This window comes from Salmo trutta, chromosome 26 (genome assembly GCF_901001165.1).
Source record: "Salmo trutta chromosome 26, fSalTru1.1, whole genome shotgun sequence".
Lineage (NCBI taxonomy): Eukaryota > Metazoa > Chordata > Actinopteri > Salmoniformes > Salmonidae > Salmo > Salmo trutta.
In genome coordinates, this window is record NC_042982.1 from 10,713,711 (window position 1) to 10,739,185 (window position 25,475).

Below are 25,475 nucleotides of genomic sequence, written 5' to 3' on the forward strand. Positions count from 1 at the left end.
TGAATATTTTCTGAAGGCACTGAATGTGTGTTTTGTGACCAATTGTAACATTTTGTTGCTTTTTTTATTTTGTTGTTAAATGTGTGGATCTTGTATCTTTCATGAGCTTGTGAATAATTGTAATATGTATGTTTACTTCATCCAAGGATTTATTTCACCATAGTAATGATTGATTAGAAGTTTAATATGACGTTGTTAACCTTTGTGTGGTGTTCGGGTCTGTGGGACCCATGTTCAGTGTTTACTAAAAGAAAAATGATACAATTAATAATTTTTCCAACTTGACACTCATAGGCCTTGGCTCATTTTCTGTGAAGAACATGTAAAATAACAAATTTTCATTGAGTGCATGCTGCTACACAAAGTGATGGAAAAAAAGTACTCAATTGTCATACTTGAGTAAAAGTAAAGATAGCTTAATAGAAAATGATGCAAGTAAAAGTGAAAGTAACCCAGTAAAATACTACTTGAGGTAAAGTCTATAAGTATTTGGTTTTAAATATACTTAATTATCAAAAGTAAATGGAATTGCTAAAATGTACTTAAGTATCAAAAATAAAAGTACAAATCATTTCAACTTCCTTATATTAAGCAAACCAGACGGCACAGTTTGTTTTATTTTATTTACGGATAGCCAGGGGCACACTCCAACACTCACACATAGTTTACAAGCGAAGCATTTGTGCTTAGTGAGTCTGCCAGATCAGAGGCAGTAGAGATGACCAGGGGTGTTCTCTTGATAAGTGTGTGAATTGGACCATTTACGAGTACTTTTGGGTGTCAGCGAAAATGTATGGAGTAAAAAGTAAATGATTTTCTTTAGGAATTTAGTGAAGTAAAAGTAAAAGTTGCCATAAATATAAATAGTAAAGTACCTTACAGATACCCCCAAAAACTACTTAAGTAGTACTTTAAAGTATTTTCACTTAAGTACTTTACACCACTGCCTACACATTTCTATTACAAATGTGGTGTTTGGGTCCACTGGACCCGAGGGTAATAAAAGTGTGTGTGTAGGTGAAAACAAGTAAAAATGAAACAAAAAGGTTTACCACAATCAATCAGTATGGCAAAAATCATCTTTGCAGAGGGCCTTAAAAATAATTTTTGCAGAGAGAGAAGCTAGTGTGGAAGGAGTGTCTTCCACTTTGGAAGATGAAGAATTTTCAGAATATGAGGATCATGTCTCTGTCAATTCAGAGTCTGACAGTGAGTTGGAAGAAGAGGTTGAGATTGACCCTCAGCCAGCCCCAGGACCAGCCCGTCAGCAACCAGCCCCAGGACCAGCCCGTCAGCAACCAGCCCCAGGACCAGCCCGTCAGCAACCAGCCCCAGGACCAGCCCGTCAGCAACCAGCCCCAGGACCAGCCCGTCAGCAACCAGCCCCAGGACCAGCCCGTCAGCAACCAGCCCCAGGACCAGCCCGTCAGCAACCAGCCCCAGGACCAGCCCGTCAGCAACCAGCTCATCAGCAGCCTGCAGGAGAAATATGGTTGTCAAAAAATTGTGAAATGAAATGGTCTTCTTGCCCAAGGAATGAGCCACCTCGCATGGCTGCCAATGTGATAAGGATGCAACCAGGGCTGACGCGGATGGCGGTTACTCATGTGCAGGACATAAAGTCTTCTTTTGAACTGTTCGTCCCAGACATCATCCAGAAAATCATTCTGGACTGCACTAATTTGGAGGGAAGGCGTGTTTTTTGGAGAGATGGAAGGAGATGAACCAGACTCATTTACATGCATACTTTGGGGTTCTTATCCTTGCTGGTGTTTTCAGATCCAATGGGGAATCCACAGAATCCCTGTTGGATGCAGAAACTGGCAGAAAACCTTTCATTGCAATAATGTCTCTGGAAAACTTCCACAATATCTCTAGGATTATCCGCTTTGATAACTGAGACACCAGACCAGCTCGGCGCCAGAGAGACAAGCTAGCTACAATCAGGTCAGTGTGGGACAAGTGAGTGGACTGCCTTCCCCTGTTTTACAACCCTGGACCCAACATTACTGTTGATGAGCAGCTTATGGCATTTAGGGGCCGCTGCCCCTTCATTCAGTTCATACTGTCTAAAAATATGGAATCAAGATATGGGCTGCCTGTGATGCTGCTTCATCATATGCGTGGAACTTGCAAGTGTATACGGGGAAGCCAGATGGCGGAACCCCTGGGAAGAACCAAGGGATGCGGGTTGTCCTGGACGTAACACAGGAACTCCGTGGCCACAACATCACATGCGCTAACTTTTTTACTTCGCACAAGCTGGGACAGGAGCTCCTCAAGAGGAAGCTGACGATGGTAGGAACCGTATGAAAAGACAAGCCAGAGCTCCCACCTCAGCTGTTGAATACACGGAACAGGCCTATCAATTCCTCTAAGTTTGTGTTCACGCCCGACACGTCCCTAGTGTCCTACGTGCCAAAGACAGGCAAAACTGTGGTACTCATGAGTACACTGCATAGGGATGGGAAAATCTGTGGCCAGGAACATCAAAAACCAGAAATCATAATGGATTACAATGCCACAAAAAGAGGGGTGGACAATTTAAACAAGCTGGTGACTGGCTACAGCTGCAAAAGAAGAACCCTACGCTGGCCACTTGTGATATTCTTCAACATCTTGGCGTACAACGCATTTGTCATCTGGATGGTGTTGAACCCAGATTGGATAAATGTGATCTAGCAGAGGTAAATGTCAAATATTAACCACGTATGCTGTCTATAAGTCAACATCGAAGTATGAAATATTTTTACCTAAATTGTTACGGCTGTATTGTTTTAAAAACCCGCAAACAGTGGGTGAATAACAAGAACATGAACACAAGGGTTAAAACAGTCAAATAATACTATATGGTTACAGAGATGGGGTTACCTATAGGATAGCCCTCTCATAGTATTGTTTTGTAGGGTCTTTGATGGGCAAGCAGTTTTCTGCTATGAGAACAAGAGGACAAATATGCATAACATAGTATAACGTTACATACAGTAGTTGTTTACTGAGGCATTTGTATTCTACCTGACATAGAATCAGCTATCATAGATCCATTAGGTCTGTTGTTCCTTCCAGGCCTGTTTGATTTAACGTTTCATGTTTCCGGGAGTATTATCTTTCAAAATATCCTGATTAAAATGATTCCTTGTGGCAAGATACCCCGACAGATATAATTATTTTCCAAATAAAAATATTTTTTCCCATATATATGGGAAGGATAGAGGAAAAAATTAATAATAAGAAATAAATTAAAACTGAAGCTCAGGGTCTACCAGCTTACAAAATCTTTAATTCTAGCTGGGTTTAAGGTCTCCAGTGAAGTATTACATGTGAGTAATACAGTCAAGATATGACAAGAGCACTACGACAGTTCAACCTGGCCTGCTGGACAGTGATCTCTGCATATCATAATCATCTTTAATCCCAAATAATCTTTCAATAAACCCTTAATCCCGGTGTCAAATCTCAGATCTTTCAGATACGTTTTTGTATTGCAGACGCAATTACATCCTTTAATCTCTCAACTGATATAAAGGGACAGGACAGAAAGGAAATTGTCCAGAGATACAGTATAGGTGGGGGCAGTCATAACACAAGCCAAATAGTCAGATACCGTATTAAAGTTGTTTTGAATCATGAAAACAGATATGTGTTGTCATGGAAGGGATTTAAGTACTGCACAGCTTCCAGGGCAACTGTAATTGGTTGTTTGCTTCTGGCCTGTAAAATCCATCTTGCCCTTTAATTCACTTCAAAACAAATTAATGCCGATCGGCAGTCGAAGACAATATTGTCTGCCACATCTGGCAGCAGGTAGCTAGCTGTATGCTATAACAGGGTTTCCTAAGGTATCTTTACTTTTACTCAAGTATAACAAATTGGGTACCATCAAGTGCTCTGATGAAACTGGCTCTCATGAGGACCGTCACAGGAAAGGAGGACCCAGACTTACCTCTGCTGCAGAGGATAAATTCATTAGTTACCAGCCTCAGAAATTGCTGCCCAAATAAAGTAACAGACACAACTGTTCAGAGGAGACTGCATGAATCAGGCCTTCATAGTCAAATTGCTGCAAAGAAACCACTCCTAAAGGACACCAATAAGAAGAGACTTGCTTGGGCCAGGAAACATGAGAGATGGACATTAGACCTGCGGAAATCTATCCTTTGGTCTGATGAGTACAAATTTGAGATTTTTGGTTCCAACCGCCGTGTCTTTGTGAGACGCAGAGTAGGTGAACGGATGATCTCCGCATGTGTGGTTCCCACTGTGAAGCATGGAGGAGGTGGTGTGATGGTGCTTTGCTGGTGACACTGTCTGTGATTTATTTAGAATTGAAGGCACACTTAACCAGCATGACTACCACAGAATTCTGCAGCGATACGCCATCCCATCTGGTTTGCGCTTAGTGGGACTATCATTTCTTTTTCAACACACCTCCAGGCTGTGTAAGGGCTATTTGACCAAGAAGGAGCGTAAAGGAGTGCTGCATCAGATGATCTGGCCTCCACCCAAATGAGATGGTTTGGGATGAGTTGGACCGCAGATTGATGGAAAAGCAGCCATCAAGTGCTCAACATGTGGCAACTCCTTCAAGACCGTTGGAAAAGCATTCCTCATGAAGCTGGTTGAGAGAATGCCAAGAGTGTACAAAGCTGTCATCAAGGCAAAGGGTGGCTACTTTGAAGAATCTAAAATATAAATACATTTTCTGTTTCACGGAATCATGGCTCTCTCGGGATATGTTATCGGAGTCGGTATAGCCACTGGGTTTCTTAATGCTTCGCTCCAACAGAAACAAACATCTCTCTGGGAAGAAGTGCGGGGGTGTATGCTTCATGATTAATGACTCATGGTGTAACCATAACATACAGGAACTCAAGTCCTTCTGTTCACTTGACCTATAATTCCTTATATTCAAATGTCGACCATTTGTTTAACATTTTTTTGGTTACTACATGCTTCCATGTGTCATTTCATAGTTGAGGTCTTCACTATTATTCTACAATGTAGAAAATAGTCAAAGTAAAGACAAACCCTTGAATGAGTAGGTTTGTCCAAACATTTGACTGGTACTGTATATTGAATGAAACTGAACTCAAGAGTTGAATTACCTGGGCGCTAATTTTATTAAATAGACAATACTGGACTATACAGACATACTGAAGGACCGTGAAAGTACAGTATGAATAAGCTATTGTATGAAAAAAAATCTCTGTTCCATCTAAGTAGGAAATTACCAAACAAATGTTATGAAGGGGGGTAATTTAAAAGGCCCTATAAAAGCATAATGGATGTAAATAAATACATAAATATCCCAACTTTTTTAGTCCACATTAGTAAATGAGTTGTGAAACATTGAGTTAACTTCATCATAGAGCAGCGATGGTAAAACACAAACAACTTTCACATCTGGGTCACATTCAAGATCTTCACACTAATCTGTTTTCAATATGCGAACAACGTGGGACAATTCTTATCAATAGTTTTGTGTTCATGTCAAAGCTGTACATCAACTTCCACTCAACCCCTTTGATTTCTGTTTTGAAGTCCACTGGTGGGTAAGATAAGGGCATTGTTCTCCAGGAAAGTATTTTGTTGATAAGAAGAACCCTGACTGGTGCTATGGTTCTCCTAGCTCTCCCTCCATGGTTCGTACCAGAACATACAGCTCTGCCAGGCCGACTACGGACGCAGCAATCACTGCAGATATCACCCTCTGAAACACATAAGCAAACATGTCAACAAAGATACTGATTCTTAAACAGGTTTAAAGGGTTTTGAAATGAAGCTTACCTCTTGATTACATTTTCAAACAATGTTTTTGTCCATGTACAACACAATGCAGTACTAGCTTAACCCTTGCTTATCATGCAATCGAGGTTAAGTGACACGATTAATCTCGTCAGGCAATAGGGGTTTATACTTGCCCAGCTTGTAAGAGTGAGGGATCTTTGTATGGATTCTTACCGCCGCTGTCTCTGTGAAGAGGTATTGACTGCCGAGATAGGCGCAAGCGAACGTCGCCGCCACTGTCACTAGGAAGTTTAAGACCGTCACAACAGCAGCTTTGGCTGAGCGCACTAGACAGACCACACACACACACACACACACACACACACACACACACGGAGGGTTGAGGAAAAGGTAGATGACGAGGATAGTAAGAATCTTAGAGACAGATTGCATGCAAGCGTTTGTAACCATAGCAACCTTCTCTCCCAAAGTCCGCCAGCGTCTCACGACGATTAATGTGCTGGGGGGGGGAAAGAGAAGTACTCGCATGAATCAACAACAACCCAAACATTAAACACGATCATATATTTAAGCTGGCTGGTTAATCGAATACATACAGTAGGCTACATGCTGAGTGTGCACTGTGCAATTCACCTGAGTGTTTACATTCCGTGTGATCCTGTTGTATTCTTCATTGGCCAACTTGGCTTTGATTCGTTCCAGACGAGCCACAAGCATAGGGTTCTGTCACAAAGAGGGTGTACGACTTTAATTTTGTCCTCGTGATGGAGATCAAATGAAGGGACTGAAGGAATAACCATACATTGAGGTCTCACTTACTCTGGGGGGCATTACAACCTTAGGCAGGTGCAATGAGCTGTCCTCCAACAACTCATGAAGGTAGAAAGGTTGACCTGAGAAGAAGGAAAAGCACACATAGGCTAGTACTTAATTCATGAAATGTAAGATCTGTGTTGTATAACTGTTTATAGGTACCATTGTCTTGCAGACATTTATTAAGTTTTCTTGCAGTTCTGAAGGACAGAGTTGATGGTTGTTCTTGTTGAAGAATATCCTCCACTTCTTTCTGTAGTTCCGTTGGAACTGAAACCTCATCGTTCGCCAACAAGTCTCTTACCCTCTCTCGAAATGTGTTTCCAATCACAAATGACGACGCCATTCTTTAGATAACGTTAACTGTCAAAATTATGTTGCTAGCTACAATGAACTGTGCTGACAAGTGGCTGTATTAGCTAATTGTTATTCTCCCGTAGCTGGCTGAGCTGAGTTAGCCAGCTGATCTAGTTAGCTACAAGCGGAGAAGGCTCAACCTACAAGGATAGCTAACGTCTTTAGCTAGCAAACCCACGACCAGGAAGAAACGTTGACAGTTTATACAGATTATCCATTGCCAATTCTTCACAAATTGATACATTTGGTATTCATCTAATAATCGTATCAACTACCCATTTTAAGTTGTTCGACAATGATGACGGTTTCGTTAATTTTACTAGCTATCAGTTACGACAACAGAACGAGGAAGCAGCCAGAAATGTCTTTGAAGCGTCTATGTTTACCTTGTGACAGGATCTGACGTGAGAGCTACTTCCACTCAAAAATAAATACCAAAAATACTGTACTTTCAAACATAGTTAATAATATACAGTATTTGTACACAGTGGAAATTACTATCGTGTTGATTTTTGTACAAGTATCGTTTTCAAATATAGTTATTTCAATTGATTTATTTATATTTCTTTACCGCTTTGCATTGTGGTTAATGTCATGGAAAATAAAATAATGATGTAGCTAGTTCAATGTCAATGCCTTGAAATGAATACATAATAATTACAGCCCCCAGGTAGTGTTTACATTTTTTAAAACATAATTTTATGTTTATAAATCACTGTGTGTGTTATTTAAAAATATATATAACTACAAAATATATTTTTCATAATGTATAACCCTGAGCTCAGTCCAAAAGTGTGGGCACGGGATACAAAGGTTAATATATTTGCATATACAGCCCTGATTGGCTGATAGAAGTATCTAGAGACCACCCCTTTAACCCTTCAAAGAACAAAAGGCACATGGTGTGTGTGCTGCTTTGTTTTTTTAATCAAAACAAAAAGGCATACATCACACATCTTAATTTGCTATATCATTGTTGAACTATTTTCAATAGGTCACCAGAATGCCCTCCAGGACATATACAGCACCCAGTGTCAAAGGAAGGCCCAGAAGATCATCAAGGAAGCTCAGCCACCCCAACCACAGCCTGTTCAACCCGCTACCATCTAGAAGCGGAGACAGCACAGGTGCATCAAAACTGGAACCATGAAACTGATACACCGCTTGTATTTCCAGGCCGTCAGAGTGTTAAACAGTCATCAGTACCCTGCCCTGAACCTTAGACAAGCCAGCTACCACCCGGTACTCAACCCTGCACCTGAGAGACTGCTGCCCTATGTACAATTGAAGTCAGAAGTTCACATAAACTGAGTTTAAATGTATTTGGCTAAGGTGTTTCACAATTCCTTACATTTAATCCTAGTAAAAATTCCCTGTCTTATGTCAGTTAGGATCACCACTTTATTTTAAGAATGTGAAATGTCAGAATAATATTAATTTCAGCTTTTATTTATTTCATCACATTCCCAGTGGGTCAGAAGTTAACATACACTCAATTAGTATTTGGTAGCATTGCCTTTAAATTGTTTAACTTGGGTCAAACTTTTTGGGTAGCCCTCCACAATCTTCCCACAATAAGTTGGGTGAATTTTGGCCCATTCCTCTTGACAGAGCTGGTGTAACTGAGTCAGGTTTGTAGGCCTCCTTGCTCACACACTTTTTCAGTTCTGCCCAAAACTTTTCTTTTGGATTGAGGTCAGGCGTTTGTGATGGCCACTCCAATACCTTGACTTTGTTGTCCTTAAGCTATTTTGCCACAACTTTGGAAGTATGCTGGGGGTCATTGTCAGTTTGGAAGACCCATTTGCGACCAAGCATTAACTTCCTTACTGATGTCTTGAGATGTTGCTTCAATATATCTACACAATTTTCCTTCCTCATAATGCCATCTATTTTGTGAAGTGCACCAGTCCTTCCTGCAGCAAAGCACCCCCACAACATGATGCTGCCACCCCCGTGCTTCACGGTTGGGATGGTGTTCTTCGGCTTGCAAGCCTCCCCCCTTTTCCTCCAAACATAACGATGGTCATTATGGCCAAACAGTTCTATTTTTGTTTCATCATACCAGAGGACATTTCTCCAAAAAGTACGATCTTTGTCCCCATGTGCAGTTGCAAACCGTAGTCTGGCTTTTTTATAGCGGTTTTGGAGCAGTGGCTTCTTCCTTGCTGAGCGGCCTTTCAGGTTATGTCGATATAGGACTCGTTTCACTGTAGATATAGATACTTTTGTACCTGTTTCCTCCAGCATCTTCACAAGATCCTTTGCTGTTGTTCTGGGATTGATTTGCACTTTTCGCACCAAAGTACTTTCATCTCTAGGAGACAGAACGCGTCTCCTTCCTGAGCGGTATGACGGCTGCGTGGTCCCATGGTGTTTATACTTGCGTATTATTGTCTGTACAGATGAATGTGGTACCGTCAGGCATTTGGAAATTGCTCCCAAGGATGAACCAGACTTGTGGAGGTCTACAATTCTTTTTCTGAGGCCCTCGCTCATTTCTTTTGATTTTCCCATGATGTCAAGCAAAGAGGCACTGAGTTTGAAGGTAGGCATTGAAATACATCCACAGGTACACCTCCAATTGACTCAAATTATGTCAACTAGCCTATCAGAAGCTTCTAAAGCCATTACATAATTTTCTGGAATTTTCCAAGCTGTTTAAAGGCAGTCAACTTCGTGTATGTAAACTTCTGACCCACTGGAATTGTGATAAGATTAATTATAAGTGAAATACTCTGTAAACAATTGTTGGAAAAATGACTTGTGTCATGCAGAAAATAGATGTCCTAACCGACTTGCCAAAACTATAGTTTGTTAACAAGAAATTTGTGGAGTGGTTGAAAAATGAGTTTTAATGACTCCAACCTAAGTGTATGTAAACATCCGACTTCAACTGTACATAGTCATTGAACACTGGTCATTTTAATAATGTTTACATACAGTTTTATCCACTTTACATGTATATACTGTATTCTTGTCATGGATCATCCTATATAACTATTGCTGTACAGACATTTTCTATTCACCATTCACATACACACAGCGCCTTCATAAAGTATTCAGACCCCTTGACTTTTTCCACATTTTGTTACGTTACAGCATTGTTCTAAAATGGATTCATTAAATAGAAATCGTCAGCAATCTTCACACAATACCCCACAATGGCAAAGTGAAAACAGGTTTTTACCTTATTTACTTAAGTATTCAGACCCTTTGCTATGAGACTGTAAATTGAGCTTAGGTGCTTCCTGTTTCCATTGATCATCCTTGAGATGTTTCTACAACTTGAATGGAGTCCACCTGTGGTAAATTCAATTGATTGGACATGATTTGGAAAGGCACACAGCTGTCTCTATAAGGTCCCACAGTTGACAATGCATGTCAGAGTAAAAACCAAGCCATGAGGTCGAAGGAATTGTCCGTAGAGCTCAGAGACAGGATTGTGTCGAGGCACAGATCTGGGGAAGGGTACCAAAAAGTGTCTGCAGCATTGAAGGTCCCCAAGAACACAGTGGCCTCCATCATTCTTAAATGGAATAAATTTGGAAGCACCAAGACTCTTCCTAGAGCTGGCCGCCTGGCCAAACTGAGCATTCTGGGGAGAAGTACCTTGGTCAGGGAGGTGACCAAGAACCCGATGGTCATCTGACAGAGCTCTAGAGTTCCTCTGTGGAGATGGGAGAACCTTCCAGAAGGACAACCATCTCTGCAGCACTCCACCAATCAGGACTTTATGGTAGAGCAGGCAAACGGAAGCCACTCCTCAGTAAAAAGCACGACAGCCTGCTTGGAGTTTGCCAAATGGCACCTAAAGGACTCTCAGACCATGAGAAACAAGATTCTCTGGTGTGATGTAACCAAGATTGAACTCTTTGGCCTGAATGCCAAGCGTCACATCTGGAGGAAACCTGGCACCATTCCTACGGTGAAGCATGGTGGTGGCATCTTGTCTATGCCACTCGGTCATCCATAGATTTATATGTACATATTCTTATTACATCCCTTTAGATTTGTGTGTATTAGGTACAGTGGGGGAAAAAAGTATTTGATCCCCTGCTGATTTTGTACGTTTGCCCACTTACAAAGAAATGATCAGTCTATAATTTTAATGGTAGGTTTATTTGAACAGTGAGAGACAGAATAACAACAACAAAACCCAGAAAAACGCATGTTAAAAATGTTATAAATTGGTTTGCATTTTAATGAGGGAAATATTTCATTATTTTATTTTTTATAAATTTGAAAAAATATAACTTTTGCCTTGTCATTATGGGGTATTGTGTGTAGATTGGTGAGGAAAAAATCAAGGGGTCTGAATACTTTCCGAAGGCACAGTATATATTTTTATTACGGATTGTGGTCCGGAAACTAACTTCCTGCAATTCTATCCAATTTGCCATGGTGTTTTGTACTGCGTATTTGAAAACTGTATACTTAACATTGCTCATTCTATTATTTCTACTACTGTACATTGCATTTATTTATTTTACCAGGTAAGATAACTGAGAACACATTCTCATTTTCAGCAACAACCTAGGGAATAGTTACAGGGGGATGAATGAGCCAATTGGATGCTTGGGATGATTAGGTGGCCATGATGGTATGAGGGCCAAATTGGGAATTTAGCCAGGACACCGGGGTTAACACTACTAGAGTCCACAGAGAGTCAGGATACTCGTTTAACCTTCCATCGGAAAAAAGACGGGACTCTACACAGAGCAATGTCCCCAATCACTGCCCTGGGTCATTGGGATATTTTTTTATTTTAGACCAGGAGGAAAGAGGGCCTCCTATTGGCACTCCAACAGCATCTGGTCTCCCATCCAGGGACTAACCCTGCTTAGTTTCAGAGGCAAGCCAGCTGTGGGATGCAGGGTGGTACTTTCTAAGAATGTTATTTAAAAACATACATTCTGTCCTCAGACTGTTAAGAAAACTTTGGTTAAGTTCCGTGAACATTCTTAAAATGTTATTTAAAAACATATACATTCCATTCTCAGCATCAACAAAACATTCTGTATCTTGTTAACCTGCTTGCTTTCAGTCAAACCAAGCACTAGCAATGCAGACACAAGATAACTAGCTAGATTAAAAAACAACATTTAACTTCAGAATTACCAGCTACTGTAGCTGGATGCGAGTTGACTCACTTAGTATCGTGAATACGACGTTAGCGTAACTATGCGTTCAAACAGGGCTGCAATGAAAACGAATGGGCCTACAACTAATCTGTTAGCATCAAACATTGATTGACAAGACAATAGACAAATAGTATTTGAGAAAAGCTGAAAAAACAGACCACTTCTGGCGCAATCTTTACTTTGTTCCGTGTTACGACGTATCGTACGTAGTTGAATGTACAAACAACGACCTAGCTATACGTACTGTGTAGCCAATTTAGATAGCTACAATAATAACAGCCAGTGTGTACCACTGACGTATATGTTTCGATTAGCAGTCGAACCACATTGATTATGAAACATTGAGAATAATGACAAAGATGATGGTAGCAAACGGATGAGCAATCAACATTAACCCAGCTAACGTAAGGCTAACTAGCTAATATGCAGGGTCGTCACTAATTACCACAGCTATAACCCCTGCCTATTTCTTCAAATGTTCTTATTAAAATGTGATTTTAAACCTAACCTTAAATTCATTTTAAGTTTTCATGAATTCTTATAGTCAATTTTGACTATGTTTGTGCTATCTAGTGAAAACCAGTATAGTATGCAGCTGCCTGTCAGCTAGCTAACTAACCAATAATATGCAGATGGCTGAGTAACTATAAAGCTGCCTCTGTTCCATCTGAATCAACGAGGGTGAACAAAAAGTTTAAAGTTTTAAAGTCACGTGCACAAGTACAGTGAAATGTTTTTCTTGCCAGTTCTAAACCCAACAATGCAGTATTCAATATCAACGTAGGACTACAATAACATAAGGTAGGACAAAAACACGACAAATATAAATAAGATGAACATGAGAAAGTAAGAAGCTATGATACAGGGTCAGTTCCTATACCATATTTACAATGTGCAGGGAGACTGGAGTGATAGAGGTAGATATGTATAGGGGTAAGGTGACTAGGCATGGTGTATGATAAACAGTAGCAGCAGCGTAAATGGAGATTGTGTGTGAGTATAGAGTCAATATAAATGTGTGTGTTGGAGTGTCAGTGTCCTGTGAGTGTGCATAGAAAGTGTTTTTTTTTAATATATTTTTTTATACAAGGGTCAACTCATATGGTCTGTGTAGCCATTTTGTTCGCCATTTAGCAGTATTATGGCTTGGGGATGGAAGCTGTTCAGGAGCCTGTTGTTGTCAGACTTGATGCACCGGTACCGCTTGCCGTGCGGAAGCAGAGAGAACAGTCTATGGCTTGGGTGGCTGGAGTCTAACGATGTTCGTTAAAGCTAGCAAAGCAAACAACTTGATACAGTTGAACAAAAAATGTATGCAAATGTAGCAACAACAAAAAATTGTCACATACAGCGGATAGGTGCAGTGGAATATAACGTTAGTCTTTTTACCTGTGTATGAATGAATGATTCACAGCAAAAGACTGGAAGTTAAACTATCATTCTCACTCGGCATTAACTTTTTTTTCTGACTTTCTTGACTGAGCTCTGTGTCGTCGATGGCACCAGGTGAATTCAAGGCAACACATTATTGAAAGCTGTAGCTTCACTTTGCATGGTGTCCATGATGAAAATATGAATAACCAAAATATCTGTCATTATTTTTTATATCCACACTGTTAGCCAGCTAACGTTAGTAGCTTAGGACAAGAGGTGTTTTTGACAGAAGAAGCCCCTCTCTCATTCTAGAGTAGGAGGGTACATATGCAAATATTAAATTAATAGGCAAATACAAGATTAACGATTATTGGTCCATTATAATCAGATCGCTATGTGACGTAACGTGGCGGCCTAAACCTCCATCCCAAATCGGGTGCCAATGCTAAAATTAAACTTTTTAAAGGCCCAGTGCAGTCAAAAAGTTGATATTCTTGTGTTTTATATTTATATTTCCACACTGTAAGGTTGGCATAATAATGTGAAATTGTGAACAATTATGATAATGCCCTTTTAGTGGTGGGCTGTTGCGGTGGGATGGAGTTTTGGCAGTAAATTCTTTAATAGACCAACAAGAGAGAGATTTCCAAACCTCTTTGCCAAAAACAGCTAGTTTTCAGTTTTCCACTCCACTCTAAGAACACCCCTAGACAGTCCTCAAGCAAGTTAAATTCTTGCTTGAGAAATTTCTCTTTGATAGTAAGGCACTTTGTTACCCAGAAATGAGTTGATATTGAGATAAAAACGTCTGCATTGTACCTTTAAATCAACTTTGAAATTCGCACGCTTTTATACACGTGAGCCTCGGCGTGCATGTGCAGAAGTAGGAAAGATGGCTGCTTGTGCAATACGACGAGGCTTTCTGACTGTTGTCAGTAAATACAACAAGAAACACACACATAGAATATTGGGTGTTATTGAAGGGAGTAGTGGACTTGAGGTGAAGAGACCCCGGTTACCGTGTTTAGCATGTGGATTGCCCAACATTCAGCAGACGAGGTTCATGTCGTCACGGTAAGGGGTACCTTCTAAGCTAATGTGTCCTAGCTAGCTAGCTAATGTAATTTAGCAAGTTTGTCCACTGTCTTGAATGCTGCATCATTGATGCTGCCATGCCTCCACTACTTTAGTTGCCGTCGCTAACTATAAGATTGACAGCTAGTTAACTAGCTATAGCCACCTGGCTGAGCGTTCAAGCAATGCACTTCAGTTCTCTCTCATATAGTACCAGTCAAAAGTTTGGACACCTTCTCATTCAAGGGTTATTACTATTTTGTACATTGTAGAATAATAGTGAAGACATCAACTATGAAATAATACATATGGAATCATTAGTAGCCAAAAAACACGTTAAACCAATCCAAATATATATTTTATATTTGGGATTCTACAAAGTAGCCACCCTTTGCCTTGATGACAGCATTGCACACTTGGCATTATCTCAATCAGCTTCACCTGGAATGCTTCTCCAACAGTCTTGAAGGAGTGATTGTGGAGGCCAGGTATTCTGATGCAGCACTCCATCACTCTCCTTCTTGGTCAAATAGCCCTTACACAGTCTGGATGTGTGTTGGGTCATTGTTGTGTTGAAAAACAGATTATAGTCCCACTAAGCGCAAACCAGATAGGATGCCGTATTGGTGCAGAATGCTGTGGTAGCCATGCTGGTTAAGTGTGACTTGAATTCTAAATAAATCAGACAGTGTCACTAGCAAAGCACCATCACACCACCACCTCCATGCTTCATGGTGGGAACCACACATGCGGAGATCATCCATTCACCTACTCTATGTCTCACAAAGACACGGTGGTTGGAACCAAAAATGTGAAATTTGGACTCATCAGATCAAAGGACAGTTTTCCACCGATCTAATGTCCATTGTTCATGTTTCTTGGCCCAAGCAAGTCTCTTCTTCTCATTGGTGTCCTTTTAGTAGTGGTTTGTTTGCAGCAATTTGACCATGAAGGCCTGATTCATGCAGTCTCCTCTGAACAGTTGCTTTTGAGATGTCTGTTACTTGAACTCTGAAGCATTTATTTGAGCTGCAATTTTTGAGGCTGGTAACTCTAATGAACTTATCCTCTGCAGAGGTAACACTGGGTCTTCCTTTCCTGTGGCGATCCTCATGAGAGCCAGTTTCATCAAAGCACTGGATGGTTTTTGTGACTGCACTTGAAGAAATGTTCAAAGTTGTTTACATTTTCAGATTGGCTGACCTTAATGTTCTTGCCATAATATGGACTTGGTCTTTTACCAAATAGGGCTAGCTTCTGTATAGCACCCCTACCTTGTCACAACACAACTGATTGGCTCAAACGCATTAAGGAAATACATTTCAAAAATGAACTTTTTAAATTAAATGCATGCCAGGTGACTACCTCATGAAGCTGGTTGAGAGAATGCCAAGTGTGTGCAAAGCTGTCATCAAGGCAAAAGGTGGCTACTTTGAAGAATCGCAAATATAAAATATTTTGATTTGTTTAAAAAATTTTTTTTGCTTACTACATGATAACATGTGTTATTTCATAGTTTTTATGTCTTCACTATTCTACAACGTTGAAAATTGTAAAAATAAAGATCTTTCAATGAGTAGGTGTGTCAACTTTTGACTGGTTGTGTGTGTGTGTAATCTCGCTAGCTAATGTAGGAAAATGAATGCTCTGATTTAAGTTAACCATGATTGCGCAACACTTGGCAAGAAGTCAGCTTGGATAGAAACTTGCACAACTGAACTTACAGGAAAGTGCCTAGCTATAATATATGATTGGCAGATATGTTGCCTAGAGCAACAATGATTGTCACATTGCACAAGCTCCTGTTGTCAGACAAATCAATTTGTTTTGAGTATATCCCAACTTACATATCAAACTCTGTCATATCAAACAGTGTCATATGTTGGCACTTTGTTGCGCTTAATAACACACGCAGCTTATAGAACTTAACATGTAAGCAGAGCTGTGCATATTTTCAGTATTCATAATTAGACTCCGAGACAGTTTCTATCTACAAGCCATCAGACAGCTGAACACTTGAACTGGACTGACCACCTGCTCTGATTCTCTGCACCTTAGCACACATGCACTCACTCACTCGCTCACTCATATATATATATATATATATATATATCACACACACACACACACACAGTGCATTCTGAAAGTATTCAGACCCCTTCCCTTTTTCCACATTTTGTTACGTTACAGACTTATTCTAAAATGTATTAAATTGTTTCTTTCCCCCGTCAATCTGGACACAACCCCATAATGACAAAGCAAAAACAGTTTAACATTTGTTTGTTGCAAATGTGTGTGTATGTATATAAGAAATGAAATCACATTTACATAAGTATTCAAACCCTTTACTCAGTACTTTGTTGATGCACCATTTTCTGCGATTACAGTCTTGAGTCTTCTTGGGTATGACGCTACAAGCTTGGCACACCTGTATTTGCAGAGTTTCTCTCATCCTTCTCTGCAGATTCTCTCAAGCTCTGTCAGGTTGGATGGGGAGTGTTGCTGCACAGCTATTTTCATGTCTCTCCAGATATGTTTGATTGGGTTCCAGTCCTGGCTCTGGCTGGGCCGGACCACTCATGGACATTCAGAGACTTGTCCCATTTTTGATTACGCTACTGTAGCCTATAGAAGTATTGAAAGTTATGGTAGAGTGTTGTAAGTTATGGTATTAAAACTAAAACAGGATGTGCTCTTAGGGCTACAGCTCAATGGTGGTTATACAAGGCTGCTATACTAAGCTTACTAATGATAATGACATGATCATAATTAATAACAATAAGGAGATCAAGAAAAGGGGGGGTTATTATTATGAATATAATTTGTAAGTGTAAACAACACTAAATAAATTATACCAGAGAGGCTAAATAAATTAGACCAGAGAGGCTGAAAGTGTAAGGCGTTTATTACAGCACAGTAAAGAGAAACTGCCAAATTTGTGAAATTGTTTATCTGACTTGTGGTTGCCTGAGCCTTGGCACTTACGGAATCAGTAGGCTATTAAACAGGCAACAGAAACAGGATCAGTCTTATTTCTGTAGATGGATATGGATCATTTACCAACCACGGACAGTGACCGCTATCCAATGCAGGAGAAAGCGCATTTGTTATAAAATATGATTTGCACCATTGTTCTTTCGTAATATAACCATATACAATTTCCCAGGCACATCTTAGAGATGGATTGTGCCATTCCCACGGCCTCAACAATGAGTATTCCACGCAGACCGATGCGAATCGGAGTTGTCTTGTACACACTTTTTTTCCCTCTTTGCTACTCCTCGACTAAAGAAATCTCGGTCGACCAACAGCCTATCGACTGAACAATCAACCAGTCTACTAAATGGGGTCAGCCTTAGCTGCAATCATGGTTGTTTTCAGACTGAGTTCAAAGTTGGAGTGTTATAGAATTGTTCTCGGGTCCAAAAAGAACAATCAGACCCAAACCCGAATCAACCCGTATCCTAATGGGTCTGGATCTAGGACCAGACCCAAGTGACAACATTTAGTTTATCAGCCTAGCTGCTCTTCTGGTTAACGAATAGATCTATATGTTGGCTAGGCCTTCTGTAAGTCAATAAATGCACTTTATTAGCATAAAATACATATGCTATGGGCTATACAGAGCTGTGGTCGGGTCCACTTGGGTCTATCAGCTGTAGTTCCAGAGACCCGATGACAATCAAACAGGATCTGACCCAAGCGAAAAGTTAGAATTTCAGACCCAGGTCCACTCGGGTGTCAGGTATCCGGGTGGACCCGTGAAGACCTCGAGTGTAGACCTACATGTACACTAAGCCACTTATCTAGAAAAACTGACATTGGAACAGTAGTAGGAAGTTGGCAACATATATCTGGCCTATATTAGCTAGTTCACTTTTTGTCTACGTTCTTCCACTCAGAGAGCTTTGGGCCTATCTGCAGTTGATTGCATAAGAGAGCAGGTTGGCTTGAGCCAGCACAGAGTAAATGGGTCCAATTTCCTTTGCGCCCCTCATGCCAAGGGAGTAAAGGTGGAGGGCTTGCGTCGACATGGAGACCAGAAGGTTAGCAATTGGAAGGCCGATCCAGCACCAGCTTGTAATTCTGACTTTAGTTTATGTAACCCTTATGTAAGATATTACTGTCCTGTTCTCACCTCTTCTCCCTGAATGAGAACTTATTTCTGTTATGATGAAATCTCCATGAAATGAGGAAACATGTTAACGATCTAACCCTCCATTTTGAACAATGTATTTGTTTTGGCATTTCTCCAGCCTGGTTGTGCTTTCTTGTCAGTGACCAGTATAATAATCCAAGGGACAACCTCTGCCAGTAATCGCCAACGCAGCTGATGAACATACCAGCCTTCGGGCTGAGCTCTTCCACCTCCATATCATCTGATAATAATATGGATGTTTCCCCCCCATGTTTTGAAGAATAGATCCATAAATGAATGAGGGACTTGGAACACAACCAGCTGTTGTTCACAATTATAATTCATTGAAGAGTCAAAGGGAATGATGAGATTAGACTTGGTATTTGTTTGTTTGAACTTTGATAAATCGAGGTGTTTTATTCAATCTTGTCTGATTTGTGATTGAGATGAAGCTTTAGTCCAAGGGGTTGACTAGGAGGTGACCTGTGTTCCTGTCATCTCAGTGCTCATGTTGTGGTTTGTGTGTACTAGGTTCCATTTCCAAGCTGCTCCAACACTTGGCTATGTGAGACTAATGTAGTTCTACAGTGTGATGTACAGGTCTTCTTGGCTCCATAAAGTTGGACCCAAGGACAATCAGACCTGGACCTGATCATTTAAATGAAATAATAAAGGGGAACAGTCAGACCCAAACCCGACTGGACCCGACGACAACCAGACCTACCCTAACTTTTTATTTATTTTATTTCACCTTTTTATTTAACCAGGTAGGCCAGTTGAGAACAAGTTCTCATTTACAACTGCGATCTGGCCAAGATGAAGCAAAACAGTGCGACACAAACAAGAGTTACACATGGAATAAACAAACATACAGTCAATAACACCAGACTTGATTTGGACCAGAGTGACAAAAAAATATGTTTATCAGCCAAGCTGCTCTTCTGGTTAGCAAATAGGGTCTGGGTCGGGTCTCAGGTGTTCGGGTGGACCTGTGAACACCTCTAGCGTGAGGTGATTTTGCTCCAGTTTGTCAGTGTGGCCTGTGTTTGGCAGGAACAGGCCAGAGGGGAAGGTTCTGGAGACGGTGGGAGTGTTTGAGGCGCTGAAGCAGCACGGCAAATATGAAACGGGCCAGGTAAGAGAGTTTACCCACCCAGACCAGAACTATTGGTCCTGGCCTTCCCCCCCCTCATAATCATCTTTTGCCTCACTGTCATAGGCCTAAACATTAGAGGCCGGCTTGATTCCCAGACACAGATTATGCTTAATTCTGGACTAAAAAAAGATTTGTCATTGCGTTTGCTTTTTATTTCGGGACTAGTCATAATGTTTGTCTGGGGAAACCAGTCCTCGGTGAATGGACAATAGTCCTAGGTTTATGTGGTCCGGTGTATGTATACTGTAATGCCCTTGTCACAAAGTTCTTTCCAACCTCAAGTCTATGTTTCTCCATGTTCTCTCCTCAGCTCTTCCTTCATAGTGTGTTTGGCTACAGAGGGATAGTGTTGTTCCCCTGGCACGCCCGTATCTATGACCGGGATATCATTCCTCCCATGTCTGACAGGTGCGTATCGCATCTCCCAGCGGTCGGGCCAGGAGTTATTTTATTGATGTGTGTTCTGTTGATTTTGAATGGGTCATTTGTCTTATTAACACCTGTGCTCTGTCCCTCAGCAAGCCAGAGCCTCCTGGTTCTCACGGGTCAAAGGAGGTGAAGGGGAGAACTCATACCTACTACCAGGTCCTCATCGACACGCGGGACTGCCCTCACATAGTACGTTTCCGCTGAACACTACCAATGCAATGTTCGTACTGTACATACTGACTAGGCCTAAATGATGACATCTGCCAGTCTTCTAGATGTTTCTCCTGTTGTGTTGACAGTCTCAGAGGTCTCAGACAGAAGCGGTGACGTTCCTGGCAAACCATGACGACAGCAGAGCCCTCTATGCCATCCCAGGTAAACGACACATGATCTGCTGCTTCCTGGGTAGTAAATGGCTACATGTTTTGATTCAGTTTCAAACAGGACAATTGGCTAGCAGAGTTGTTTTTTTCAATCCCACAAAAATGCTTTGAGTTCTGATACGCAAATGGCACTGTCGTGTGTGTGTATAATTTTGGCTTCCACGTGATTTTGCATTACTACCCTAGTTACTTCCTTGTACTACTTCTGTCCTTGCCAGCCTCCCTCCTGACTGCCATTCTGCCTGGCTGTCATTGTGTGTGTTTCAGGTCTGGACTATGTGAGTCATGAAGACATTCTGCCCTACAACTCCACAGAGCAGGTCCCCATCCAGCACGAGCTGTTTGAGCGCTTCCTCATGTTCAACCCTGACAAAAGTAAGGGCCAGCCACTCATTGTACAGCGTAGTATAAACAGAGTACAAAACATTAACACTTTCCTAATATTGAGCTGCACCCTCCCCCCCCTTTGCCTTCAGAACCGTCCCTATTTGCCGGGGCAGGGACTCTACAAGGTGACGAAAGCGTTCCACTGGGATGCTGGCCCATGTTGACCCTAATGCTTCCCACAGTTGTGTGAAGTTGGCTGGATGTCCTTTGGGTGGTGGACCATTCTTGATACACACTGGAAACTGTTGAGTGTGAAAAACCCAGCAGCGTTGCTGTTCTTGACACACACCGGTGCTCCTGGCACCTACTACCATCCCTCGATCAAAGGCACTTCAATATTTTGTCTTGCCCATTCTCCCCCTGAATGACACACATACACAATCCATGTCTGTTTAAAAATCCTTTAACCGGTCTCACCCCCTTCATCTACACTGATTGAAGTGGATAAGTGACATCAATAAGGGATCATAGCTTTCACCTGGATTCACCTGTTCAGTCTGTGTTACGAACCCCCTTGGCCCTGCAGTCTAGGGGGGAATGGCAACGAGACCGTAACATAAATCATGCAAATTATAATCGTGACAAGTAACAGTGAGAACCAATAACCACAGACAACTGAAATCTACCGTCAAACACTAAAGGTTTATTTGTAAACACACGGTAATGGGGTGTGAGAAAAGGGGCTGAGCTGGACCCAAGCAAAGAAACAATAATCCAAAAACACCCCTAAGCTAGACTAGCCTATTTCCACAACAGCTAGCTAACTAACCAAAAATACAGTGGGTGGTCCGCCAAGTTCTAACTAGGGTACTTAGACAAAGTATTCCTACGGGTAATGTAGGCCCATGGGCGACTTGTCTTGGTACCCCCTTTTCTCACCAACAAACAAACAGTCAACACTTTAACAAAAACAATACTCACAGGTGGGATGGACAGAGTGACATGTGGTTGCAAACCAAAAGAGAGATCAATACAGAAATAGAGAGAGGGACACACAGAGCAAGATTGAGAGAATGAACACAAAGATTGATCTCAGATTGAGAATGAGCTTGCGAGATAATGAGCTGGGGAGAAAACAACTGACTGGGTTTTTAAACCAAGGGAAAGGGGCTGTGATTGGGTGAGGAAAGGGGAGCAGGTGTCTTCTGATTGGGGACTGGTTGATGACTGATTGGGGAGTGATGATTGTCACCTGTGAGGAGGAGAAGGAGAAAAGAAACACAGGATACACACTTGTATCCGTAACAGTCTGTCATGGAAAGAGCAGGAGTCCTTAATGTTTTCTGAACTCGGTGTACATTTCCAGTTATTTTTGGGAATATTCACAAATTAACTTCTATGAAGTATACCATTTTTCAGTTTAAAAAAAACATTCAGTAGTACTATAGTGTTCAAAATGATTAATATTTCATTTTTACATTCACAGGTACTGTATATCAATATTTCTAGTATACAATATATCCAGTTATTTTGTGAGCATTCACAAGTGTGTGTGTATACGACTGTGTAAACCGAGTGTCCTGTGTGTCCAGCCACCCCCGCTCCCCCGTTCAGTGCGAGGGACACTCTGAAGGCGTGGCAGGAGAAGAACCATCCCTGGCTGGAGCTGTCCGACGTGCACAGAGAGACGACGGAGAACATCCGGGTCACCGTCATCCCCTTCTACATGGGCATGAGGGTAAGGACCATGTCGCTGTTGGGACTGTGAGGCTCTTTCTCAACAAAAAAATCGGTCCTCTCATTGCCACTTCTTTTTATTGCACTGACCTGAAAAAACTGACCTGGTGAAAGCCAGTGTAATGAGTAGCTTCCACCATGTTGTTTTCACCTCGAGTCTTTTTCTATCAGTGCAGATGAAGGGGAGGACAGGTTAAGACATTGAGAGAAAGCCACAGTGTTTTAGTTATGTCAGTTCCTATCAAATAAATAGTATATACGGTACTATGAGCTCTTTCAATAATGTTCTGCTCGTCCCTGAGTCCTCCCACTCTGTTGTGTGATTCTTATGATGGTCTTGAATCTACCTGCGCACAAAGAATAAATACTGTTTTCTTTCTCAGGATGCTCAAAATTCTCATGTGTATTGGGTAAGTTAATTTTTACAATTCCCTGAAAAAGGACAAATAATTTGAACTTTTAACCAGTGTATGATGTAGGCCTCGTATATCCAGTCAAGGGTACAAATGTAGACCGTAAGAACGGCGACATAATGTGTACCAAATTCACCAAAATGTGTGTCTCTCACAGTGGCGGTACTGCATCCGCCTGGAGAACATGGGCAGTGAGGTGGTGCAACTGAGGGAGAGACACTGGAGGATCTTCAGCCTATCAGGCACCCTGGAGACGGTCCGGGGACGGGGGGTCGTAGGCCGGGTCGGTAGTACAACCGCCTCCACACTATGGAATTACAAACGCTCAATGGTTGTGTCTGAACTTTACTAGCTGGCAAAATACTTACTTCCTCTGTCCTTGTTTCCTCAATTCCTCTCCAAGCCAATTGGATGAGAGGATCTAAGGTCCCTCCTTTCGGGTGACCTCCTCCAATGAGCTTCGAGGGGGAACAAGGACAGAGGAAGCATGTATTTGACACAGCCACTCATACAGTATGTTACCTCCACGACTGAGTAGAGGCCATAACCAATGGTTTTTGTCCCCAGGAACCAGTGTTGTCCAAAGAGCAGCCAGCCTTCCAGTACAGCAGCCATGTTTCCCTTCAAGCACCCAGTGGACACATGTGGTACGTTCTTCCCAGCTTACCCTTGGCTTCTACACACAGTAACATGACAAAAGAACTGCATTATTAACACGAGTATTGCTGTGGTAAACGTCTTACTGTAGGCGATAGAAGCAGCACACACCGCTGTACCAGTAATGCCGGTTCATGGATGTCCTGGTCTAAGAATGACTTATTAAACCGTTTTTTCTATTTGTACCTGGTCCTTGTGGTAAAAAAATAAGCTGGGGAAACAGGAAATACTGATTGACGTTTGAGTGAATCTTGCACAGATTTACAGGCAAGTAAAAAAGCTTAAACGCAAGAGTAACTCAAAGCTTTCCCGACGTCAAAAAGAAATAACAACCTTTCTTACATTTAGTGCAGAGGTGTGATGGTCAAGATTCTGATGCTCTGTGTGCAGGGGGACGTTCCGCATCGAGAGGACGGACGGCTCCCACTTTGATGTGCGCATCCCCCCGTTCTCCCTGGAGAGCAACAAGGACGACAAGGCTCCCCCTGCTGGCTACACCTTCTGAGGCAACGCAGCAGCAGGGCCACGTCCCTCAGCGCAGTCCAACAGCCAAGCCATCCTTAGGAACGGATCAACCCTTCCTCTGCTACTTTTTCCTCGTTGACATTTTAAGAAACGTATTTATTTGAGCACATTGAAATGCGATGTTCAATGAAAAGGGATTAAAAAATGTCCTCCCAACACTTGTAGCTAATGAGAACTTTTGCTTTTTAGTGGGAAGGAGAAGGACGAGCGATCGGTCACAGAGGTTGTTGCCTGAGATCGTTCTGCAAAGGCAGAATGGCTCGGTGAGCACTGATGGTATTTGCATTTATTATTATGAGGAGTGGGAATAAATGATTCCAATTGTTTCTCTCAGCCATAGTCGCTTGACCCAGAGGTAGACGTCTAAAGCCAGGCTCCCTTGGTGTATTTTATTGGTGTTTCTAAATAGTTAAAATCAGCGGACCTGGTGGGGAAACCATTGAAAGGACTTTACTGAAGCCAGATAGAACGTGTCCAATAGGAGCCCTACTCTTTAAGAGACCTAGGTCAGTCCAGTCTAGACCTCATGTTGCTCTCTGATCTATAGTATTATGCAAATTACTCTGTTGTGCCTGTTTGGCTTGTCTGTCACTTTGAGCCTCCCTGATGAGGCCTGTGGTGAAACATTTAGAAAAGGGAAAGAGAACCTTGGTTATGTCTCAAATGGCACCCTATTCCCTATAAAGTGCACTATATAGGGAATAGGTTGCCGCCATTGAACGGAACAAGGAAGTGAATACAGGAGTCGGTGAGCTACGGATGTCGTAGTGACCCCCCATTGATGTTACCAACTGTAGGTTTGTCTGACATGAGGGCCGGCGTTCTGTTTCAGGTAGGGATATCATGCATAGAGCAGACATGGTAACTCATTCTACATGACGGAGAATCATGTCTGTTCCACACAATGTATTTATATCTGAACGTTTCATATTGTTGTGATTTGGCCGTGGTGTGTTGGTGAGGGAGGTGTCTGTGAGACTGACTGGCTGCTATGCTGTTGTAGTCTGTAGTATCCAGCCCTTTGAGATAGTTCTGTGGGTTGAAATGACTGTGTAGTGGTTGAATGATGTTCTGTGACAAAGTTGTAAAGAAAAATAAATGTACATTTTAAAGGAATGGTCAGGTATTTACTGTATTGATTAGCAAATGGACAGTGTTCGTCTACCCCAGGGATTTTCAAACAGTCATCGACCCCAAGTG

At 41.7% G+C, this 25,475-nt stretch overlaps 2 protein-coding genes across 4 annotated transcripts; one reads left to right on the forward strand and one right to left on the reverse strand.

The window, feature by feature from the left end:
- Positions 1–5,096: 5,096 nt before the first annotated feature.
- Positions 5,097–7,300, reverse strand: LOC115163094 (transmembrane protein 199). Its single transcript, XM_029714700.1, has 6 exons — positions 6,724–7,300; positions 6,568–6,641; positions 6,382–6,471; positions 6,205–6,247; positions 5,962–6,074; positions 5,097–5,710 (listed from the first exon to the last, which is right to left on the reverse strand). Exons 1-6 carry the CDS (start codon positions 6,905–6,907, stop codon positions 5,615–5,617), a joined length of 600 nt encoding a protein of 199 aa, XP_029570560.1. The 5' UTR covers positions 6,908–7,300; the 3' UTR covers positions 5,097–5,614.
- A 6,949-nt stretch (positions 7,301–14,249) lies between these two features.
- Positions 14,250–25,391, forward strand: LOC115163095 (polymerase delta-interacting protein 2). 3 transcript variants are annotated; one of them, XM_029714703.1, is made up of 12 exons: positions 14,250–14,510; positions 19,702–19,783; positions 20,115–20,212; positions 20,323–20,422; positions 20,533–20,608; positions 20,884–20,991; positions 22,536–22,681; positions 23,064–23,090; positions 23,251–23,376; positions 23,661–23,740; positions 23,962–24,017; positions 24,141–24,232. In XM_029714703.1, exons 1-11 carry the CDS (start codon positions 14,329–14,331, stop codon positions 23,981–23,983), a joined length of 1,047 nt encoding a protein of 348 aa, XP_029570563.1. In that variant the 5' UTR covers positions 14,250–14,328; the 3' UTR covers positions 23,984–24,017; positions 24,141–24,232. The 3 variants fall into 3 exon arrangements, with proteins under 3 accessions (XP_029570563.1, XP_029570561.1, XP_029570562.1); XM_029714701.1 differs by lacking the exon at positions 23,962–24,017 and having other exon boundaries at positions 14,254–14,510; positions 24,141–25,391; XM_029714702.1 differs by lacking the exon at positions 23,962–24,017 and having other exon boundaries at positions 14,277–14,510; positions 19,708–19,783; positions 24,141–25,391.
- Positions 25,392–25,475: the final 84 nt, after the last annotated feature.

Excerpts from the sequence above, each read along its gene's own strand:
- LOC115163094 (XM_029714700.1), bottom strand. The coding sequence starts at position 6,907 with ATGGCGTCGTCATTTGTGATTGGAAACACATTTCGAGAGAGGGTAAGA. Across the intron at positions 6,642-6,723 it reads TAAATGTCTGCAAGACAATG|GTCAACCTTTCTACCTTCAT; the intron begins GTACCTATAAAC and ends CCTTCTTCTCAG. Across the intron at positions 6,248-6,381 it reads CACGGAATGTAAACACTCAG|CACATTAATCGTCGTGAGAC; the intron begins GTGAATTGCACA and ends TCCCCCCCCCAG.
- LOC115163095 (XM_029714701.1), top strand. The coding sequence starts at position 14,329 with ATGGCTGCTTGTGCAATACGACGAGGCTTTCTGACTGTTGTCAGTAAA. Across the intron at positions 14,511-19,701 it reads ACGAGGTTCATGTCGTCACG|GAACAGGCCAGAGGGGAAGG; the intron begins GTAAGGGGTACC and ends TGTGTTTGGCAG. Across the intron at positions 20,213-20,322 it reads ATTCCTCCCATGTCTGACAG|CAAGCCAGAGCCTCCTGGTT; the intron begins GTGCGTATCGCA and ends TCTGTCCCTCAG.